The sequence below is a fragment of the Urtica dioica genome, chromosome 11 (assembly GCF_054948205.1).
Source record: "Urtica dioica subsp. dioica isolate 48M chromosome 11, U.dioica_male_clone48M_v1_H2, whole genome shotgun sequence".
Lineage (NCBI taxonomy): Eukaryota > Viridiplantae > Streptophyta > Magnoliopsida > Rosales > Urticaceae > Urtica > Urtica dioica.
In genome coordinates this window covers 15,114,120-15,135,572 of record NC_142766.1, presented here as the reverse complement: position 1 = coordinate 15,135,572, position 21,453 = coordinate 15,114,120, and the positions used below count along the sequence as shown (strand labels likewise).

Below are 21,453 nucleotides of genomic sequence, written 5' to 3'. Positions count from 1 at the left end.
AATCTGCGATTAAGAAATTAGGTGTTGTAGTCTATGTACATGTAAACTGAAAAAAGGCATAAAAAAACTCTATACACTTGCATTCAATCATCTTACAATAGAAACTCTATACATTAGTCTTCAATCATAAATGAATGTTTTGAAACTTAGATGGTGAGAAACAAGGTCTTCGTCAAAGAATGGAAAAACAAAAGCACCATTTTTTTAACTTATAATGGTTCATTAGTGTGAAACTCGTATCGACTTTGTGACTAGCGAGTCATGTGCCAGGATATGGTTCATGGTGTTGACATGAACGTATAATGGTTCATGGTGTTGCATGAACGTATAATGGTTCATAATGTTGACATTGTGTTTTGCTTATCTGTATCTCCTTTTTTTTTTCTTTTTCTTTTTCTTATTTCTTATGTATCTAGTTTACCGTTTGTCTTTTTTTAAAGAACACGTTATAGCTCTTAAGACCTATCTTCTTAATGTCATGAATCATGATTAACGACGTATTTCTAAAAAAAAATACACTATTTCACTAATACCAAATTAATTGCTCTTCGTAAGGTATTTAGTCTAGGATCCAGTCCTAAAAACTTTATAACATTCTGAATGTCCTAAAAACTTTATAACATTCTGAATATTATCAGTTATATTTCCTAATTAATTTTTTTTCATTTATTAAAATTAGGAATACAATAAAAGACATGGAATGGAAGCAAAAAGAGATGCCAAATTACCCCCATTAATTTTTTTAGGGAAGCAGTAACAATGTAATGTTACGACTTCGTTTATCATTTTATAAGCTAAATTGATGCAGAGGACTCGCAATTTGAATACGGCAAGAGCAACATTTTAAACAGAAATCGAAAATTGAACTGTGGGATTGATCAACATAAACCAAAGAAAGTGTCTTCTTATTGACTTATATCTCTCATGGAAAGAGCAGGCAAGTATTAAGAACACAACAAACATACATACATACTGTAGAGTAGCTCTTACTGATAAAGCTTTTTGACTCTCATAGATAGTCTACACAAAAGTCTCTCAATTATACTGTACCGACTTGGTAAATTATCACCTCACGGAGACTCTTTCTCGTATACATCGCTTGCGTATTTCCAGTTAATAACCTTCCATATGTTCTTCAGATAATCGGGCTTGACGTTTTTGTACTGCATGATGAAAAAAAAAAGAAAAAAGATTCATGGATAAAAATATCGTGGTTGGTTTCATGACGGGAACGATCAAATGTTCATAAATCTTCACCAGAATTCCCTGATCTTATCGGGACCTGGATTTCACGAGCAGACGATATATTAAGCATAGAAATGATATTTACCTGCAAGTAGTAAGCGTGTTCCCAAACATCGATCCCAAGCAAAGGCACTAAATTCGGGCCCTTTGTCACGAGCGGGTCCTATGAAAAGCTCAATGTCAGCAAATCGAAACTAAACAGTGACATAAGACACACATGAAAACTGTTTTGGTTTAATTCAGACACGAATATCCTTTCTGTGATCCCTAGACATATCACTTTTTTTCTCGGAAATATGGATTCTTAAGGACACCAAAAATAGAAGTTTATACTTTATACATACAAACAATCGCAAGTCATTTCTTTTTTCGGCCACAATTAAGCGCAATAGATTGCAGTGAGAGTTTAAAAAGCAATAACAGTGCACCGCTATACCTGATTTCCCGTAGTTTCCACACACAAATTCTGGAACTCCTTATCAAGAGCAAGCCACTACACACAAACAATTACACCAACTCCACTACTATATCACTGGTAAAAAAAAAAACACGAGGAAAATTACTAGAGCAAAAATATAATTTTTACCACCCATCCAGAGCCTTGGAGAGCAGCACCTTCAGCGTTCATTTTGGCGATGAGCGCTTCGAGCGATCCAAAATGTTCTCTGATCGCTCCGCCAAGCAACTCATCTGGCGGCTCACCGCCCCCTTCCTGCGGACGCGAAAAATTCAAATTCGATTGCAAATAGAACAAAGCAGCAATGACGTGTTTTCAGTACTGGACTCGATATACTTGCCAAACCTTTTATTTATTCATTTTTTAAGAGAGACATTACACCAATATAGAATATACTTGCTTGCTTGTTTCTCCCAAGTATGTGTTAACACTAACAAAAGCTTCATGAAATCAAAGCTTACTTGAGCAGGTGCGAGGTTCTTCCAGAAAATAGAGTGGTTTATATGACCTTCATCGACAAGAAATCCGAAATCAATTTGAATCAATATAAAAAATAAAAATATAAAAGAAAGAAGAAAACAATTTAGGAACCTCCGCCGTTGAATTTGATGGCGCTCTGCAATTTGACGGCGGTGGAGGCATCTCCGGAGGAGATTGCCTCGTCGAGGCTTTGAAGAGCGTTGTTGTAGTTCGTGATGTAGGTCTGATGATGCTTTTGGTGGTGGAGACGCATGATCTCCGCGCTGATCACGGGCTCCAGAGCGCCGTAGTCGTACGGAAGGTCCGGCAGCGTGAAGGTCTTCAAACCGCGGCGACCTCCGGCTCCGGCGAGGCCTGGCATCAGATTTTTCGCGGCCGCGATTTGTCTGAACGCCATTAATGTTCGACGAGGAAGTTATTCGTTTCCGTCGTTTTGTGTGATGTTTGTGTTGTGTGAGTGTGACTGTCTGTCTCGCTCACACTCAACGACGGACCGTTTATTAGTGAAGTGGCAGAGGGTTTTGCTATTTGCAATTTGGTCCTTCGATTAATTTTAATTTTAACGATGATAGCCAACCAAGCTTCTTTTTCTAAGGAAATTGACAACAACAATACCAATTATTTGTCACTTACAAAAAAACCAAATATTAGTACATCTAATACCAAATCGGTTACGAACTGAGTTGATTTTGAGACACATTGACCAGTTCGTGACCGATTTGGTACTAAAAATGTCAATATTTGAGTTTTGGTTGATTTTTTGTAAGTGACAAGCAAATGTATTATTACTATCAATTTCCCTTTTTTCTATAGGATAGTGATATTCATAAGCGTACAACGGTGTTATACTACCGCCGCTTGTCGTGACTCCGATTTTTATTGATAATTCTCTTCTCATGCCGTAAAAGAATTTTACAGATATGTAAATATGTTTATATTATACACAGATTAATTAAAATTAATAAAAATGAATTTTTGGGTAGTTTTTATCATTTCTGTGCAATTTTTCAAGACAATACTGATTTTGTTGAAACTAGTAGTTCTAGTGCTTTCTTTCGCGAAATTCCGCGCGGAAACAACGATATCTCAAATCATAGTTACATACTATTTCCTCTGCATGACATAATCATACAAACGTTATTGAGAAAATTTTATAACAAACCTAAAACATGCACTATTTTTCATATTTCACTCATATTTTCAAAATATTTCACTAGTAACCGTTTCTTTTTTTTTCGAACAAAATATCCTCATGTTTCAAAAATTTAGTCAACAATTATTGAAATCTGGTAATCAATTATTGAAATCTGGTGAACTTTTATTGAAATCTAGTTAACTGTAATTAAAATGTGGTTAAAAGTTATTGAAATTATCAATAGTTATTGAAATATGGTCAACAACTATTGAAATCTAATTAACTATTATTAAAATCTGATCAATAACTATTGAAATCTAGTTAACCGTTATTGAAATCTGGTTAACTGTTATTGAAAATGATTATTTACGAAAATTTAAAAGTTCGGCGACTAATATTAAAAAAAATTACGAAAAACAATTACTTTCAACTATTTTCACAACATTATTCATGTGTTATCGGGTCACATATCTATATTATTTCATCTAATTTATTGGCGCTAATGAAAAATCATATTCATCAGAGTTGGAGTTGCTATAATATACTATATTAAATATCACTCTCATCTCACTAATGAGCAATATTTGTAGAACCTACTTCAATACTTCAATGTAGTCAACTCTAAACGTTGTTCACAATAATATTACTTTTAATGTATTTTATTTATTTTAATTTGTTTTATAAAAGTTGTTCATACTACAAATAACAACTCAAGGTAGTATCCTCTATCTAAACTCCACCTAAACAGAGAAACCCCCATTTGATTGATTTTGTCTCTAATAGATATAACTAGGGATTAGATGATAAAATCTCCTTTGTCTTGAATGAGATAATCATTTTATCCTAGGGAAGTGATCATTCTCTGTGCTGGAATGTACGGTTCTTCTTTTATGGTAATCTGCTTGTTGGGAGTCTTGTGGCTAGTCATTTTTTGTTGATATTTTTGTTTTTACAGTGGCGCGAACACATTTAGAGTGGGCTCGATAAAAAGAAAAAAAAAAGTCAAATAATGATAGGGTTCGTACGTTTTGGTCATCATAACAATTGCATGGCCTATTTTCTGAGACAACGCCGTGGACAAATGAGCAAACGGGAATGATTTACCATCACCACAATGAGCAATAATGAATATTCTTTTAGTACAAAGTAACCATAATAATATAGTATACATTGTTATACCAAATTCTTGCGTAATTCTCATCTTCCATGCGTAAGGCATACAAAAATAATAACTACGACCTTCTTCTCTATGTAATAAGGAAATTCTTCAGTTCTCAAAAACTACTTACTCCTACAGTACGAGACGTGACCGAGAAATTGCACTGAAGCATTGAAAAGCGATATGTGTGGAAAACTCTCTCTCGGGCAACATCTTCATTGCCAAAACAGCTCTGTCCGCCAAAATTGCATTTTTTTTTAGGGGTGACTGAATTAGAAAGCTATTCTAAGCATGCAAGTCTTTGTTTGAAGTCCACGCAGGAGCCTTTGGGACATCACCTAAAACAGCGCTTCCATTTTCGACACTCAATAGAGGATCTGATTCTTCTTCGTTTGTCTGCAACAAGCATTTTGAGGGAAGGTGACAAATCAGACGTAAGTTTGACAGGGAATTCATTCCCGTGAAAACTGAAAGAAAATAGTAGAAGATTTTCATTTTCAAGACTTTTTACCACAAGCCCCCAAACTATCATATGCTCGTGGCGGGTTATTAAGTTATATAGCCACACGGATATAGTGGATTGAGATATAGTCCACCTTTGGTTAATTTCTTGTAAATAGCCAAGTAAACTTATTAACAAATTAATAAAAGCCTTATTTAACACAACCAAACATATATTTCAGGTAGTTAATTGGGTGCCACGTATGCAAGTTGGCTATTTACAAATTATTTACCAAAGGTTGGCTAATTTACAATTCTTATAGTTTAGGTGGCTTACGTAGCCAATTTTTTGTATATATATATATATATATATATTTACTATGAATTTCAGCACATAAACAACTTAAACCATATTTACAAACTTAGTAACTTGTTAATTCTATAGAAGAAACTAATTAAATTATATTATGACACTAAATCCACTAAATAAAAGTAAAACAATTTTGGGTTTCTAGTGTAAGATTCTGAAAAAATGATAACTTGTAAAATTACAGTCAAGTTATTTAGATTTATAAATATGTGTGAAGTGTTTAGGCGTTGAATTTCATAAACAAAAAAATTTTAAAAAAATTTAATATGAAATTGACTAAAATGCTACAAAATCAATAGTTTGAGGACCATTTTACTCCAATAATAAGTTTAGGACCAAAATGGCAGTCAAATACTAATTTTAGGACTATTTGCATTAAAAATAACACCTAATCCAAGTACCTGAGATGTTTGTACAGACACTTCAGGGGCTTTCTGTTGGGTATCTCGGGTGCAATAGTAGGAATAGAGAACCATTCCAACAACAGCAACTAATATCCCAAGGATGTTGCGCCAGCTAAATGGGTCGCGAAGCAGAACGTAGCCAAATGCCAATACCAGGCAAGTTTTTAGGTGTCCGAGAACTTGATAGGTCACCGGAGATGTCTTTCCAATGACCAAAAATGTACTAAAGTTTACAGAGACTGATATGACGCATGACAAAACAATGAAGAACTGCAACATGGGAAAAAAATTAGAGAATCAGATTCCAATGACATTAAAGATGCATAATCAGCATGGAAACAGAAATAAATTGATTCCAGTTGGAGGTTTTTTTCTCACCAGCACTGTCGGGGTATAATGAAAAGCGAAAACGTTTAAATTTGTCAAAAGGCCATCGAGAAAGGGACCAACAACAAACAAAGTTAGAGCTTGGTATGGGCAGGACTGATACAGAAGTTGTGTTGAAGATACTTTATACTTCTTTTGGATAGTGTTGGTCATCTGAATATCTGGTTAAGGATTAGAACAATAAAAATAAACAAAGTAGACGTTAAGACCATGGAAGAAAAGCCAGCAGAATCTACTTCTCAGAGTTTTGGGTTTATTTTGTAAGATTAACCTTGTTATTTTCTTTCCCTATGGCTGAAATTATATAATATAATAAGACATGCAAAAAGTCCATATATAAGGATACAATCTGAGCAACACAAGTTGTAAGAACTGCAAGCAGGGAAAGGATGGAGCCCAACGCATTGAGCTGCAGATCGGTCACCGTTGCGATCCCAACCCCCAAAAGGAGGATTACAAGCGAAAACTGGATGGTCCGACTATTAATTTGCAAGAAAGTACGAGCAATTAGTCTTTTCTTTTTTCATGTACATATATAGAGTTCATATCCTGTAAAAAAAACACTACATAGTATGTGACTATATGGAGCTGACATATCGACAAAGTGAAATGGAGATTTTGCAACAAGCAGCTTTGGACAAAGCTAAAAATTACAAAGTTAAAAAAGCAAGGATAACTAAGATGTATTAAGAGAAGTAAGATTCACGAACCACCAAATATTATTAAAAAAATGCATAAAACATCGCATCCGGCAGAATTCATAACAAGCGCATAAATTTTTCCTGAATTAGGTAACTTTGGTCTCCCTGGAAACTAAAACAGAAGTTTGGAAACAGAGAATAATATCTGCTGTTTCATAAGAAAGAATCCCGTTGATGAACTACCCAAAAAAAAATTGTGAATACAAACAAATGTATAATTCCAAAGCATTTTTTATATTAATTTTCATTAGATGAAGTCACGAAGAACAAGCAAAAATACAGCAAGCGAATCATAAGACAAGAACCGGGGTTATGACACTCACCTAAACTGCTTTCGAAAGAATAAAGTCTCCAAAAGAACGGTACAAGGTATGATTGCCAATTTTGTCATCTGAAATGCAGACAATTATTTTAAAAAAATTAATAATAATTCATAACGCAAACTAAAAAATCTCAATAACTTCTTGAACCAAACTTTGACATATTGGAGTCAGACAAGCCATAATACTAAGAGAAAGAGAGAGATGAAGAAGGCATTATCATCACAGATCCAATGGTTTTTAATCTACTCTAAAATATTAGAGTCAGACAAGCCATAATGTTACAAGAACGGATAGTTGAGGAAGGCAATATTGTCACAGATCCACTGGTTTAGCGTACTTTTAAGTTTAAGCTATTCAAGAAACTGAGTTCGTGACATATTTGCTTCACCATGAATATAATTCAATAAAAATAAGGTATACCTATAGCATCAAACACAGGTCGTTGTCAGGAAATTCAAAAAGATTTGTGCTTTAAAAGGAAGGTCATTTACAGCAACGGTTCAGCATATTTTCAGAAAACTTCAACTCCCAAGCAGTGACCATTCATTGCCAGAAGCAAAAGAATGAGTCCAGCCACAAGTCAAATAAACCAGAGGAACTAATTGAAGAAAGTTACCTGATAGAAACCAACAGAATTGAATCCCAAACTAAGATTAAGAAGTCCTATCGAGATTCCATTTAGAATACCAAATCCCATTACAGCTCTTGCATCAAAAGGCTTGTGTTCAAACAATTTCATCCACAGAGCCACATGAAGGGAACAAAATGTAACGAGAAGATGCCAGCTTGTCAATGTTGTGGCTGTGAATGACATGTAAGTGTTGATATGTTAAAGAAAATTGTAAACAAAATATATACAGCAATAAAACTGTTTCAACACAGCTTATTCTGCTAATGATGGTGATTTGGTGAAAAATTAACTGTTCGAGACAAGTTCATAAAACACTATGATCATTTTCTTTGACAGTAAATTATCAATGTAACTCAATTCTCCTTTCCAAATCACAAACACGGGAAAAACCAATTATATTTTTCTTTATACAAGAACAAAGCCAATTATTTATATACAAGTTAGATCATTGTTATGGACTTCCAACTAATGCGATTGCCACGTCTTAGTTTACTGGCCAGCAAACCAACATAGCTATTGACATACGACTTCTTTGGCATATATTTTCTAAGTAAGCAAATCACTTATGTACAGAGTATCCCTCTGTAACCATCGGTTTGAAATTCAGAAATCGGGTTTTAAATCAGTCGATGAAAATGCCATCATCACACGGATTCAAAGCCCCTTTCTTTCACTAAATCTGACTTAAAAACGAAACACGAGTTAAAGAGGAAACAAAATTTTGATTTGCTCGCAAAAAACTTACCGAAAGTGAAACCGAGAGTGCTGATGAGAGCTTTGTTGCAAATCACAATAGAAACCGAAGAAACCACCGACAAACCCAAAGCTCCAACCGTACCCAGCTGAAACTTCTGATTCTCTCCCATTTTCTTTCCCTTTGGCACTCTAAATCACCTTTAAAAACCTCACTATCTGTATCAATCGATTGACGACCAAATGAACATAGTCACTCAAACAATTCACCATAAAGGCGTGAATCATCCGCGCACACACACACAAAAAATTGCAAATAAAAACCTCACGTACCTCATCAAGGCAATGGTATCGAATCGGGATTTACTGAGAGCCTTACTGTCGTTTCAACTGCACCAAAAGAAACGAACAATTCGATAAAGCGAAACTCACGTGATCAGTGTTGAAATTGATGTATTTCCAGGAATCCTGGGACCTGTAAAACCCTAGATCTATTACTTTCATGAAAGCTCGGAGAGAGAGAAAGAGAAAGAGAAAGACTCACTGGACAATAATGTGGTCGTATTGTACTAGTGATTTTGTATAGCGAAACAGTGACGCAAATAATTAAATCGGAGGCGCAAAAGAAGAAAAACACAAAGGTTTGAGAATTGAGATATTAATTAACCGAAACCTGGCATTGATGAAAAAGAGAGAAGAAAGAATAGGCGAAATTGAAAGAAACGGAAAAGAAAAAAAAAAAAAAGAAAAAAAAAAGGGACACGAAATGACCAAAATAGAAATGTTAGTTCTGGCGTTGTTCTCCTTTTGTTTTTATTATTGGAATATTTTTGACTTTTGGGTTTTTTTTTCTCAGATTCAGAGACCCCTCATTAACGCAACGTCGTGTGTTTGTTTCCTCGATTTTTTTATTGTCATTATTTTAATATGTATATTCCCAAGCTTTTCTTCCGGTAACTAATGACTGATGAGTTCGTAATACGTATGAACTTTGAGTAGATTCATTATAGTAGCGCTTGTATTTGTAACTAGTTTCAGAATCGCGTTCCACGCGAATTTATATTCATTTTAATATAAATATTTTTTTAAATTCTAATGAGCAAAAGAAGCAATAGATTTTACATTCTGATAAAAAATAAAATAAAATGTTAAAGAAAATAGTAATATTGATAAAAATAAGGTTTTACTCAAAAGATAAAGCTTTAAGTAATTTAACTACAAAAATTATAGAAGAAATAAATAAAAATAAGGGTAATTAAGCTATATAGCCTCCTGAAAATAGGCAATTATATAGCCTCCTGAAAATAGGCAATTCATTTTTCCTTGTATTAAATTCTAATGCTCGCGAATATCAATGAGGTAATTATAACCGTGTAGCTGCGTTCACACTTAACCACAACCGCTCCCCATTTATAGTTTTTCAAAAAAAAAAAAAAAAAAAAAAAGATGAAAGAGAACCGAGAGAGAGAGAGAGCCGAGAGAGAGATCGAGGGAGTGAGAGCTCGAGGAAGAAGAGAACGCTCGACCGGCGCGCTCGGACCGAGGAGTCGCCGGGAGTTACCGAGAAGAGATTGACGAGGAGTTCGGCTGGAATCAAAGAGGACCGTCGGAATTCATAAAATTGAGAAGGTATTTCCCGTGAAAATTCATCAAATTGAGAAGGTATTCATCAAAGAGAACCGTCGAAATTCAAGAGATTGATTTTTTTTCTCTCGTGCTCCCTGTTTGAATTTTCCGAGAAGAGAAGAATCTGCGTCCAAAGGTCCCGATCGATATTATGGACTCCGCGAAGAACAGTTTTTTTTTTCAGTATGTTCGTGTAAATAGAAATCATATTTACAGTATATTCGCGTAAATACGAAGTTATTTACAGTATATTCATTGTAAAAACAAAGCATATTTACAGTATATTCACTGTAAATACAAACCTTATTTACAGTATATTTACAGTATAATCGTGTATTTGCATTGAAAAAAAATTCTGGAAATATTTTGAGCACGAAAATTTTGGAAATTATGAATATATGGAAGACAAATAATAGCAATGAATGAAAAATATATTTACAGATTTTATCCATAATTAATTGCACGAAAATAGAAACTAATTACTTAAAGTCAACGCCGAAAATTTCCAAATACATAACAATTAATGGATGAGAACTTTCAAAATCTGCTCAAAATTCAAATTTCAAATTTGAAAACTTCCCTATTCGGTTTCGATATTTAATTCGAAATTTAAAAAAAAAAACTGCCTAATTAAAATAGCGTAAGGGCAAAAATGTAAAACTAATTCAATTAATAAGCTGTCACGTAAGCAAGATGGCTATTTACGGGAAATTAACGAAAGGGTGGCTAAAATTAAATTGCTACACATTATGTGGCTTAAGCAGCCAATTATTTGTAAAAATAAAGCGAAATGAAAATATAAAAGCCTAAAAATTATAGTAAAGAAGAAGAGAGAGTGATTACAACATTAAATGTAATTATTTATGTCGGTCCATCACAACTCTATACATGATTATTGCGTGGGAGGCATATTATGTCCACACGATTATTATATAATTTTGATTTTTATATAGGACTAAGATTTGTTAAATATTATTCATTCTACCGTTGAAAAATATTTAACGAAAACAAATTTTCAACGAATTAATATTTGTATATAAGGTTATTTATGAGATTCAATAATACTTTAATAAAAAAATATAAGCGATTGTATTTTAAATATATTTTTATAAACACATTATAGTATGTAGGTTATAATTGAATTTAAATCAAACTACAATTTTAAAACTTTTAAAATATTTAGATAATATATATAGCAATATGTATATAAATTATATTTAACATCTGCAACAGAGAAAAAAAAAATACCTACATAATTTTATATGTTATTATTTAGCATTGGAATGGGGGTGGTAGTTTTTAACCTTGGTTTTAAGGTTTAACAAAGAAAGCTGGAAATTTTGTTTATATATTATGGGAAAATAACACATTTATACCCTGTGTTTTAGTGAAATGTCGAGTTTAACCCTCGGTTTTCAAAAATGTCGAGTTCATACCCTCTGTTTAACTAAAATGACGAAATTATACCCTCTGTTTAACTAAAATGATGAAATTATACCATGAAATAGACAACAGTGTCACAAATATTCTTTTTATTGACTTTTCATTGACGTTGACTATAATATTTATAATATAAACACCAATTATATTTATTCATTCGCGCCATATATGTAATTTATTTAAAAACTAAAAAATAAAAAACAGTCTCTTAATCGTGAAGAACACAGAAAGAGGCAAAAGGGTAAACATCGATAGTTGATAGTCATCAAAATCGCATATTCGAACAGAGAATCCAAGATTTAGAGTTACAATTCGAACACGGAATGAAGTCATTTCTTAGGCGGTATGAGTTTTATTATTTAATTTCAATTTAAGGCTATTTTTATTTCAAAATTGAGAATTTGGAAATTAGGGTACTGATTTAGATTTGATTCGGTTTTTCTTATATAAGAGTTAATATCAATGAAAGGGAGATTTGTGACGCTGTTATTCATTTCAGGGTATAATTTCGTCATTTTAGTTAAACAGAGGGTATGAACTCGACATTTTTGAAAACTGAGGGTTAAACTCGACATTTCACTAAAACACAGGGTATAAATGTGTTATTCTCCCATATATTATTGACGGACAAGAATACATATTAACAAAGTGACACTACACTTATAACAAAACAAATTTATCTATCACTCTAAAGTCTAATCTTTGTTAAAACAAAAAATAAGAAATCCATAATAGACAAAAACGATTTGACTCTCTAATTGATTGTCCCTCACGTTGCTTCAAGACGTTTCCACTTTTTAATAATATATGTCGAAAAAAAAATCATTTAAATAAAATGTCACATGACATTACCATATGAATCCACGTGTCATCGTGTAATCAAAAGTTAAAATAGACTTAGTTTCTTACTTGACAATGTAACAATGTCATGTCACTTTTTTTTTTACACATTACCATCGTGGGTAGTAATAATAATGACAATGGTTCCAATTTATCATCGATGTCCACTATTTTTTATAAATAATAAATAATAAATAGATCACAACTTTTGGATAGAGTGGACCCACTTCAATTACCTTTTGGTGCTACCATCATCAAAGTGATTTTTATGCAAAATGTTACAATTGATGATGTTAATGAATAAAAAAAAAAAAATTATGATGTTTATAAATTTGACAACTTATACATTGGAATTGGAGTTGCTCTATATTATGGATATATCTAGCAATTTGACAATGAGCAAATTATTAAAAATTTCAAACCGGCTTGACTTTCAGCATCTATTTTGGATGATCTATTAGATTTAAATTGGGGTAAAGTTCATAATCTTTTTCAAGATTCTGATCGATCTTATTTACTCACTAGTGGTACATATTTAACAAATAATTAATGTTAAAGTTAATGTAACTAGTAGTACTTTTTCCAATTTTGAGCTTTCGAATTTTTAACTTTCCAGTTCTTCCTTTATTGATTATGTACACGGTAAATAATTTATGCATAGTGCCAAAAAATCTAGAAAAACGAACAACACAAGTAGCATAGTATAAAAATAAAAATTATTTTTTTCTCTCTAAGTCTAACGCTTTAGAGAGTTTTCTCCCACACTTCCGGTGGGTATCAGTCTTTGCCACCATGAAAGATATGATCGAAAAAGTTACAGAGTGTCTCTCTGTCAGGGGAGGATGAGATTGTTAGCCTTCACGATGATCTGATTCTGAAGGGAAGAGAATAGGCACGATTCAGCCTCTTAGAGAAATTTCTCACGGCCAAGCCAGTACGGTTGAATTTTTTAAAAGACCTCATCACTTTTTTTTTGGAATCCACAAGGCAGTCTCGATTTTGCTCAAGTCTCCCCTAACACCACTCTCTTCAATTTTGGGACCGAGGCAAATTTGAAATGGGTTTTGTAGAATGAGCCTTGGCACTTTGACAATGCTCTACTCATTCTCAAGGATCCATTGCTGAAAGAGAAGGAAGATGAAGAATTTGTGTATACAAAAATATGGCTCCAGATTCACGGAGTTCTTGTGTTATCGAAGTGGAGTGCGACGAGCGTGGCGGATGCTTCGGACAACATTTACGAGTGCGTGTTCGCTTCGACAACAGAACCCCCCTCAGACGGGGGACTAATATCCGCTTGGGCACAGGTGGAGAAGTGAAATAGGTGGACTTTAACTACGAGAAACTCCCTTTTATCTACTTTCGGTGCAGACTCTTTTCGCACACTCTTCGCGACTGCCCATCGGCCGAGAGCCCCGATGGTATGAATCCGCTTGGCATGTTCTTTTTTACTTTTCCTTTTATTCAAACGTTTTGCTTAGGCAGAGAGGATGCTTAGGCATAGAGGAAACTAAAGTCAGAGTGGCCAGCTACGACATGGCACGTGTTACGTGTGTGTACTTTCGACGTGGCAGGTGGCAAGTTTTCTTAGCAATTTCTCTCTAGAGGCAAAGGGTCTATTCAGGCTCAGGAGAATCGACGTCGAGGCGAGCACCTTCATGCGAGCTCCGACCATGTAATAGCCAAGATTAATCATACCCCCAACCTTGTTGACATGCGAAACGAAGAAACTTTCCCCAGTTCAAAATAACATGTTTCGTCGCAAGCCCCACAATCTCGGGATCCCATCAACCAACCCCAAATCTCCGTGGCTTCCCCTTCGCGTATCCCTGAAGACCCATAATTTCAGGGAATCAATTAGAGCCCTCTTCAATACAAAAATCACCAAATCTCAACCCCATTTCTAAGTTGCCTAATCAGATACCCACCACATGCCCACTTTCTACACCGGACCTGATAGGCCTACTTAAAAAAACCCAAACCATCCTAAAACCCGACCCTTCCTTCCCCTGACCTGCAAAAACATTTCTCAGTTAGATCTCATCCCTTATGGCAAATCCCTAGCCAAACAACATCTCATTCACCTCAATTCGTCTTTACTCATCAGACGAACTTGAGTGATTCCATCCTTCATGCCTCTCCATCGGGGGATCAACATAATTCCTTTGTGATTGGCACCTCACTTTCATCCGACCGGGCTAAAAAAAACCAATTGGAAGAAGATCGCACATTGTCAGAGCTCTTCTCCGAATGAAGTGAAGACTCTGGCTAAGGGTAAACATAGATAATATTTATGGATACAGTCATTACAATTAAGTAGAATTCTTGAGTATAAATTATATTCATTTGAACCGAGAGATTTCAGTGTCAACTCTTTAGTGGAGTCAATTGACATTAAGCTAGAACTTGGAAAAGGTTTGTGAACTTTTGAGTCCAAGTATGCTAGCTCAAGCTTTGTTCATTTTGATCCATGATGTAACTACCACAAGTCATTAGAGTATGATTAGTTAAACATGAAAGCTAAGTCAAAACAAGTTCAAACGTTGAATTAGACAAGTTTTACGAAAATTGTCTAAATGGTAATTTTGTCTTTTTGGACATAGGATGGTATGAATGTCAATAAATAAGTTTTTTGACATTGTCTTATGATGACAATAAATTCATGTCACACAACCAACTTGAGAATTTGGGCCTTGAGGATTGAATTTCATTTTATGGAATTTTATGTAAAAATTCTAAATGAACTTTTCTTATGTTGTCATGAACAAATAAATAAACATCTAGATGTATGTTCTAGAAGTATGTTCTAGAAGCCCTCAAAACCGTCCAACATAGCAAGAGAAAGAGAGTTTATTTTGTGCATTAATGTATGAAGATACTTGCCAAAAGAAAAAATGAAACAAATTTGCTTCTAGAAGTAATAGGATGGGTGGCCAAGAGAGAGACAAAGCAAATGAGAAAACACATCCAAGTGCCATGATGGCTTAGGTTGGACGTCCATGAGGTAGAAAGAGGAAACAAAGATTTGCTCATGAATATGTGATATTCAATGGAAAAGAGGAAACTACTTTTTCAAGGCAAACCTCCTCCTATAAATACCCCACCTCATTCATAATTCAGAACACACAATTTTTGAGATTGAGAGCTTCTCTCTCTAGTTGTTGGCTGCCCCCCTCTCTCTCTCTAGAATCTCTTCTTGTTCTTTTGTTTTGGCACTTAAGTCCTCATTAGACCTAGCGTTTTGTTTTAGCTCTTTGACTCATAGACTACTTCTTCAGTCATAGTGTTTAAAAGTGCCCACATACTAAATCCAACCTAACTCTAAAGACTCTAGTGGTATAAACTTTCGTGGTTGCTCACAGGTTCAAGAAGACTAGTGGGAGAGGCGAGTTGAGTGGGGAGATGAGCGTTTCAACCTTCCTAAGGCTTCTCAACATTCAAGCTCCATTCAAGGTTGGTACCGAGTGAAAACTCAAAGTAGTTTTAAAATTTTAAATTATATGTTCATGCACTTTGTCTAGGTTGTAAAAAAACGTTTTACGAGTTTTTAAATAAATTTTTTATATTTCGCCACTTGCTAGAAGCGATAAATCTTTTCTTAATCCTAGATCTATTCCAACAGTATATTATTTCATCTCCAAATTCCTTGGCAGCGAGCGCTTCTAAAGGCAAAGTATTACCCTAGGGATACTTTCCTTACCACAAACCTAACTTCTTCAGGATCTTTCATTTGGCGCTCATTCATGTGGGGACGGAAATTAGTGGATACATGAGCACGGTGGAAAGTTGGTAATGGTCGCGATATTCGGGTCTTCGCGGACAAATGGCTACCCTCACAAGCCTCCCTCAAACCAATTACGGTGCCACAAGAGACACACTCGTACCTCATAATAAACCATTTCATTAACAAAGAGTCTCGAACTTGGTCCATGGAGAGGATTATAGAGGTCCGACCGGACTCTTTGACGTGGCAGTATGAGAAGTCGGGAGTCTACAATGTTAGGTCCGGGTACATAGCTGCTTCTTCGAGGGACATACGTTCAACAATTTCGCCAACGTGGTCTTCTTTTTGGAAATCGATATGGGCAATTAAGGCCCTTCCAAAGTTGAAGGTATTTATGTGGATGTTGTTGAATAACTATTTGCCAACTCATTATGCATTGGCGAACAGAGGAATTAAGTGCTCGAGGAAATGTCCATTCTGCAATTGTTTTGAGACCCCGTTTCATGCGTTGTTTGAGTGTCGCCGGGCTAAAAGGTATGGAAAAATACAATCTTCCATGATTTATCTCGGAATAGTGGCAATCTGCGATTAGACGAGTTTATTTTTGCTAAATGGACTCAATTATCAAGAGATGACCGAATGAGTTTTGCTGCCATGTGCTCTACAATCAAGTGGGATAGAAATTGCTACACTCATGGGAAACTGAGTAAAGACCCGTGAAGATCTCTGATGCTGCGGGGCAATGGATTTTAGAATTCCAGGTAGCACGATCGGAACCCAACAAGATTGAAATAGAACGGCGCAGAGATGAGGGACGATGGAAACCCCATCTCGACTTAGAGCGCGGAGAAACACACGAGCTACAATTATTAAAGACATTACGATATTAAGTATTAATGGAAGCAACGATTATAGTTCAAAAACTTCATTAGTTCTAAAGATTAATTTTGAAGGTTACAACTAATAGAATACTAAAAGAGTACTAAATGGGGATCCCGGTTCCGTCCTATTTTATCGATGGTTTTGACACAAAAATCTCGGTACACAATTCCAAATAATGTTTTTTTTTTCCATTTCGTGCGGATCCCATATGGTCATCTTTATTGTAAGCACAACTCTCAATGTAAATTTGCACTTAAAAAAAAAAGAAAAAAGAATCACTATAAAAATTGTGTGTTATTTGTTCTTTACCATTTGAAATGTTTACTGGTTAGGACGGATTTAGGCTCATCTCATCAGCAACAATGATCACCGATTTGACACTTTCAAGACTACAATGGCAAAGTGATCGAAAATCGAAAGACCTTAACGCAATTAAGGAATAACAGGGAAGTGAGAACGATATTGACGAGTCATCGGGAAAAAAAAGAACGAAAAATCGTGAGAGTTATGTTGTGACTTTGTGATCGAGGGCTTTCAATTATATAGAATCCATAATTCTACTGTTGTTGTCGCCGTTACTTCAAGTTAAAGAGCCTACAGAAACTCAGTTTAAAAAAAATAAGTACATCAAACTTAGCTCATGCACTGTAAATCACACTACTTTGCTTGTAAATCAAATCCTTTTTGGAGCAAACGCCACACATAACTTACTTGCCACATCCAAAATGACAAAGAGCTTCAAATTTTTCTAACTCAACAAATTTAGTCTACAAATAAATTCTTAAAAAAAAAAAGGATCAAGCTTTCTGGGCGGAGAAATTGAGTATGAAGTCCTTGACGTCGTTGGAAGAGGCACGGTCGAGAGCAGTGCGTCCATCGGCGTCCTTGACGTCGAACTTGGCTCCGGCTCTCAGAAGCTCTTCGATCTTCGGCAAATCACCCTCCGACGAAGCCATTATCAGCAATATATCAACTGGGTGGATTTTTTGCCTCAGAAGTGCCTCCATTTTGTCATATGTTCCTTCCACAGCAAGCATTCCCATGTAGTTGAAGTACTGTATGTGTCCAATCCAGTCCACCACAAATATTGGAATAAAATTGATTCAATCAAAATCTATATAAATGGTTGCTCTTAATATGTTGCGAACTGGGTTTTTTTTTTTATTAAAAAAAAAATCAATAGCAACTATCGAAGATCATGGTGTGTGCAAGAAAAAGTCTACAACTTTCCCAAATAGTGGAATTAATAAAAATGGAAAACCTGTTCAACATCGTCTCTGTCAAAGTCATCTCTGGACTGGCTTCCGTAAATCCCAGCTCCTTCGGCGTCGACGCCATTTTTGCCGAACTTGAACCAGCATTTGGTTCTTGAGCCGTTTGATGGTCCGTTCAAACCGGTGGGTTTGACCCAACCCAGCTTCGTCTTGCCATTCACAAACTTGGCGCTCAAGCTTTTGTTGGCCACACATTTGGTCGAGGGTTTGGCCAGTTGGGTTATAGCAGTGGTGCAATATGAGATCGAAGCCATTGCTTTTTTTTTTCTCCTCGAGTTTTTATAGAAGAGAAGGGAACAATAAAAAAGAACTGTTTTAAATTGGAGAAAAAGGCTTTCTCTCGGTATCTTTCTCCGATGATATCCTATCTATCCACAAAGCGTGTACAGTGTAAGAGTATTTGTTTCTAGTGTGTGAAGGACCAATCTCTTATTGTGAGCGTAGCCAATAAAACTTGGTAGTTTGCTGACTTTGGGAAGCCCAATTTTGGTGGCCTTTGCAGTTTAGCCCAATTTTTAGATGAAATACGGACGAGAAAAAAGGGGAAATTACGAAAATAGTATCTCAAGTTCTCAACATTTCCAAAATAGCAGTGAATTTAAATTATTTTATGGGACGATCAGCTCTATGCAATAGTCTACCATCTTTTTAAGAAACATCTCAAATTTTATTTTATTAAAAAAAATAACCTTATATCGAAATTAATTAATTAACTTTGATCTGTTGTACTAGTTTTTTTTTAGTAAAATGAAATTTGAACGTAGATGATTTGTTAGTTTCAACAAATACTTGTATTTATATTACAAACATAAAATAAAATGAAATACATCTCTAATAAAAGTAAAAAATTAAAAAAAATTCATGAATAATGTGATTTGCTCATTTGTAATTACCCAATTAACTAACTATTTTTTTTTATCTCTCTCTGCTATGGTGTTTTATAATTAATTTAGCTTTATTTTTTTTTTCAAATTTATCTATAATCATACGATGAGCATGAATGGATGAAGCAAAAATCAATCCCAATTTGTACAATTCACCGTCCACATATCTCTCTCTTCATATCTCTTATCTTCAATTGTCAGTGTTTAAAGTTCTTAGTTTAATTATTGCTTTAGTTTTTATAACACTATAAACATTAAGAAAAATAAAATTATTTACATTTTAAACAACGTTATTTTTGTAATAATAAGTTTAGAGACGCTACTCTTGCAATAAATTAAAATGAAATGACTACAACAATCTCTCTATTGCAATAAGTTTAAAATTAAACAATTCAAAACAAAAAAACACGCATTTATTTTTGTGTTTTCGAAAACTTTATAGAAAACGATAAAAAAATAGAGAAGAAACAACTACTAAGTAACCGATGGAACAAACCTCTTCTTCTCCTTGTAGCAGCCGCCACCGCCCCCCAGGATGCTGCTCGCCGGCGTGCTCTCAGCCACGGCGTCGGTCCTGGGGGGAGCCCAGCCCTCGACCCAGCACCTGGACTCCGTCCTCAAGATCCTCTTCTCTCGCCGGAGCCACGTCCGCGCCGGCCTAGACCTCTTCAGAACGGCGCACAAGCACGGCGTCGACCCGGACACGGAATCCCACAACATAGCGATGCGAGGCCTGGGTTTGAACGGCGATCTCAGCGTCGCCTACAAGGTGTTCAACGAAATGCCCAAGAGAGGCCTCGTCCCGGACCCTCCCCCCTCCGACCCCCGTGACGTCCCCGGCATCGGTTCAGCCCCGACGGTGTGGACTAGCGTGTTTCGGAGGTGCACAGCGAGTCCCTCCCTCTCGTGTGTAGATCCGAAGCTCCGACGTGGTCCCGTCGACCCCGATCCTTATGGTCCCTCTCGGATGGAATCGCTGGAGGTGCTCCGTGCCACGGGTTCGAGCCATCGAAGCTTGATGCCGAGTGACAGTTGTGGCTCGTCGACGTTCGCGACGCGGCCGTGCTCGCTGCAGATCTTGGGTGCGGGTGTCTGCCTTTTTTTAGTTTGTTTTGGTTTTAGTTTTTTAGTTTGTTTTTCTGGTGTTGGAATGAACCTATCCTTTTATTGTTATGCTTTGTTTTGTGTTGGACTCGGATTAGCCGTAGTTCCCTTTCCCGTAGTGGATTTTCTGTTAGGTTTTTATCTATGCAGGTTGAAGAGCCACCCTATTCGTGGTTATCGGACCAAGTTTGGTTGGATTTTTCCATCGCCATTCTTTGGGTTTTTTAACGAGCCTCTTGTGTGCTCTATTGGTTGATGTGAACCTCACTGCCTTTGCGATGAACGAAGCTCAAATCGTTGCGGAATTACGTGGGTTGCCTCAATAAGTCTTTGCTTCAATTTGTATGAAGGTTTGCTGTTTTGTTGTTGTAGGGAATTTTTGGTGGTTTTTGGATAGGTTGAAAGGAAGGGTCGGTTTGGTGTTTTGGGTGGAGTGATAATCACCACAATAGTTTGTAATTTGAACTATTGATAAGATTGAGGGGGGAATGAAAGACGCCACAATAGTCTATGGAATGAAACTATTGATAAGTCTAGAACTCGAAGAACGCCACAAAGTTATTTGCCTTGATAAGTTCAACGATTTAGAACCTAAGAAATTAGAGAGTATTTTCTCACAAAAGTGTTTTCAGAAATGTTCATTAATTTTCATTCAGATTGAGTTGCCTATAAATACAACTTCAAATGATGGTTACAAGTATACCAAAAGACATAATTAAAACTCTAAACACTAACATAAATTCAAATGAAAACGAAAAGACTTAGGAAAAGAAAAGTCTTTTGGAAATGAAAAGTTTTGTAAATTAAATCTACTTAAACACAATAATAAAAACTATAATTAAATTAATCGAGAAGAACACAAAACGTCATTTTGAAAGCCTAAACGTCAGAATTCGGCTTAAATCCCGAGACCCCACTTCGTGGGTCTTGTTTACTAGGTCGATTCCACTCAGAAAACACTACTCTTTTGTCCGTTTCGGTGATCTCAACATTCTTGAAACTATAGCCCAGTTTGCCCTGCATCATTGGTGCTTGTAATTCTTCCCGTTGTCGGAAGTTTGCACATATCGTACTTTTATCGGAAATTAGTATTAGATTCACCTCGACTTAGGTCTTGTTAATCCATGTACTAAGGTGTTATTCTCCTGTATTAATGGGTTTTTTACCCAATATTAATGGAAAATCCATGTTATTAAAAAAAAAACAAAAAAACACGCCAAATTTCAAATTTATGTTGTTAGATTTGCATGCAT

General features: G+C 35.5%; 3 protein-coding genes across 4 annotated transcripts; all 3 read right to left on the bottom strand.

The window, feature by feature from the left end:
• Positions 1-884: 884 nt before the first annotated feature.
• On the bottom strand, positions 885-2,656 carry LOC149381561 (superoxide dismutase [Mn], mitochondrial-like). The gene is made up of 6 exons (XM_089630871.1): positions 2,294-2,656; positions 2,164-2,210; positions 1,832-1,957; positions 1,682-1,738; positions 1,331-1,408; positions 885-1,163 (listed from the first exon to the last, which is right to left on the bottom strand). The coding sequence occupies exons 1-6, from the start codon at positions 2,577-2,579 to the stop codon at positions 1,071-1,073; spliced, it is 687 nt and encodes a 228-aa protein (XP_089486997.1). The 5' UTR covers positions 2,580-2,656; the 3' UTR covers positions 885-1,070.
• Positions 2,657-4,399: 1,743 nt separating this feature from the next.
• On the bottom strand, positions 4,400-9,158 carry LOC149381560 (UDP-xylose transporter 3). Of its 2 annotated transcripts, none has more exons than XM_089600749.1 (9): positions 8,971-9,158; positions 8,760-8,901; positions 8,479-8,645; positions 7,719-7,903; positions 7,103-7,170; positions 6,425-6,557; positions 6,070-6,231; positions 5,689-5,961; positions 4,400-4,872 (listed from the first exon to the last, which is right to left on the bottom strand). In XM_089600749.1, exons 3-9 carry the CDS (start codon positions 8,597-8,599, stop codon positions 4,762-4,764), a joined length of 1,053 nt encoding a protein of 350 aa, XP_089456875.1. In that variant the 5' UTR covers positions 8,600-8,645; positions 8,760-8,901; positions 8,971-9,158; the 3' UTR covers positions 4,400-4,761. The 2 variants fall into 2 exon arrangements, with proteins under 2 accessions (XP_089456875.1, XP_089456874.1); XM_089600748.1 differs by having other exon boundaries at positions 8,760-8,816.
• Positions 9,159-17,579: 8,421 nt separating this feature from the next.
• Positions 17,580-18,603, bottom strand: GDC1 (Ankyrin repeat family protein). The gene is made up of 2 exons (XM_089629954.1): positions 18,200-18,603; positions 17,580-17,993 (listed from the first exon to the last, which is right to left on the bottom strand). The coding sequence occupies exons 1-2, from the start codon at positions 18,464-18,466 to the stop codon at positions 17,736-17,738; spliced, it is 525 nt and encodes a 174-aa protein (XP_089486080.1). The 5' UTR covers positions 18,467-18,603; the 3' UTR covers positions 17,580-17,735.
• Between the last annotated feature and the right edge of the window lie 2,850 nt (positions 18,604-21,453).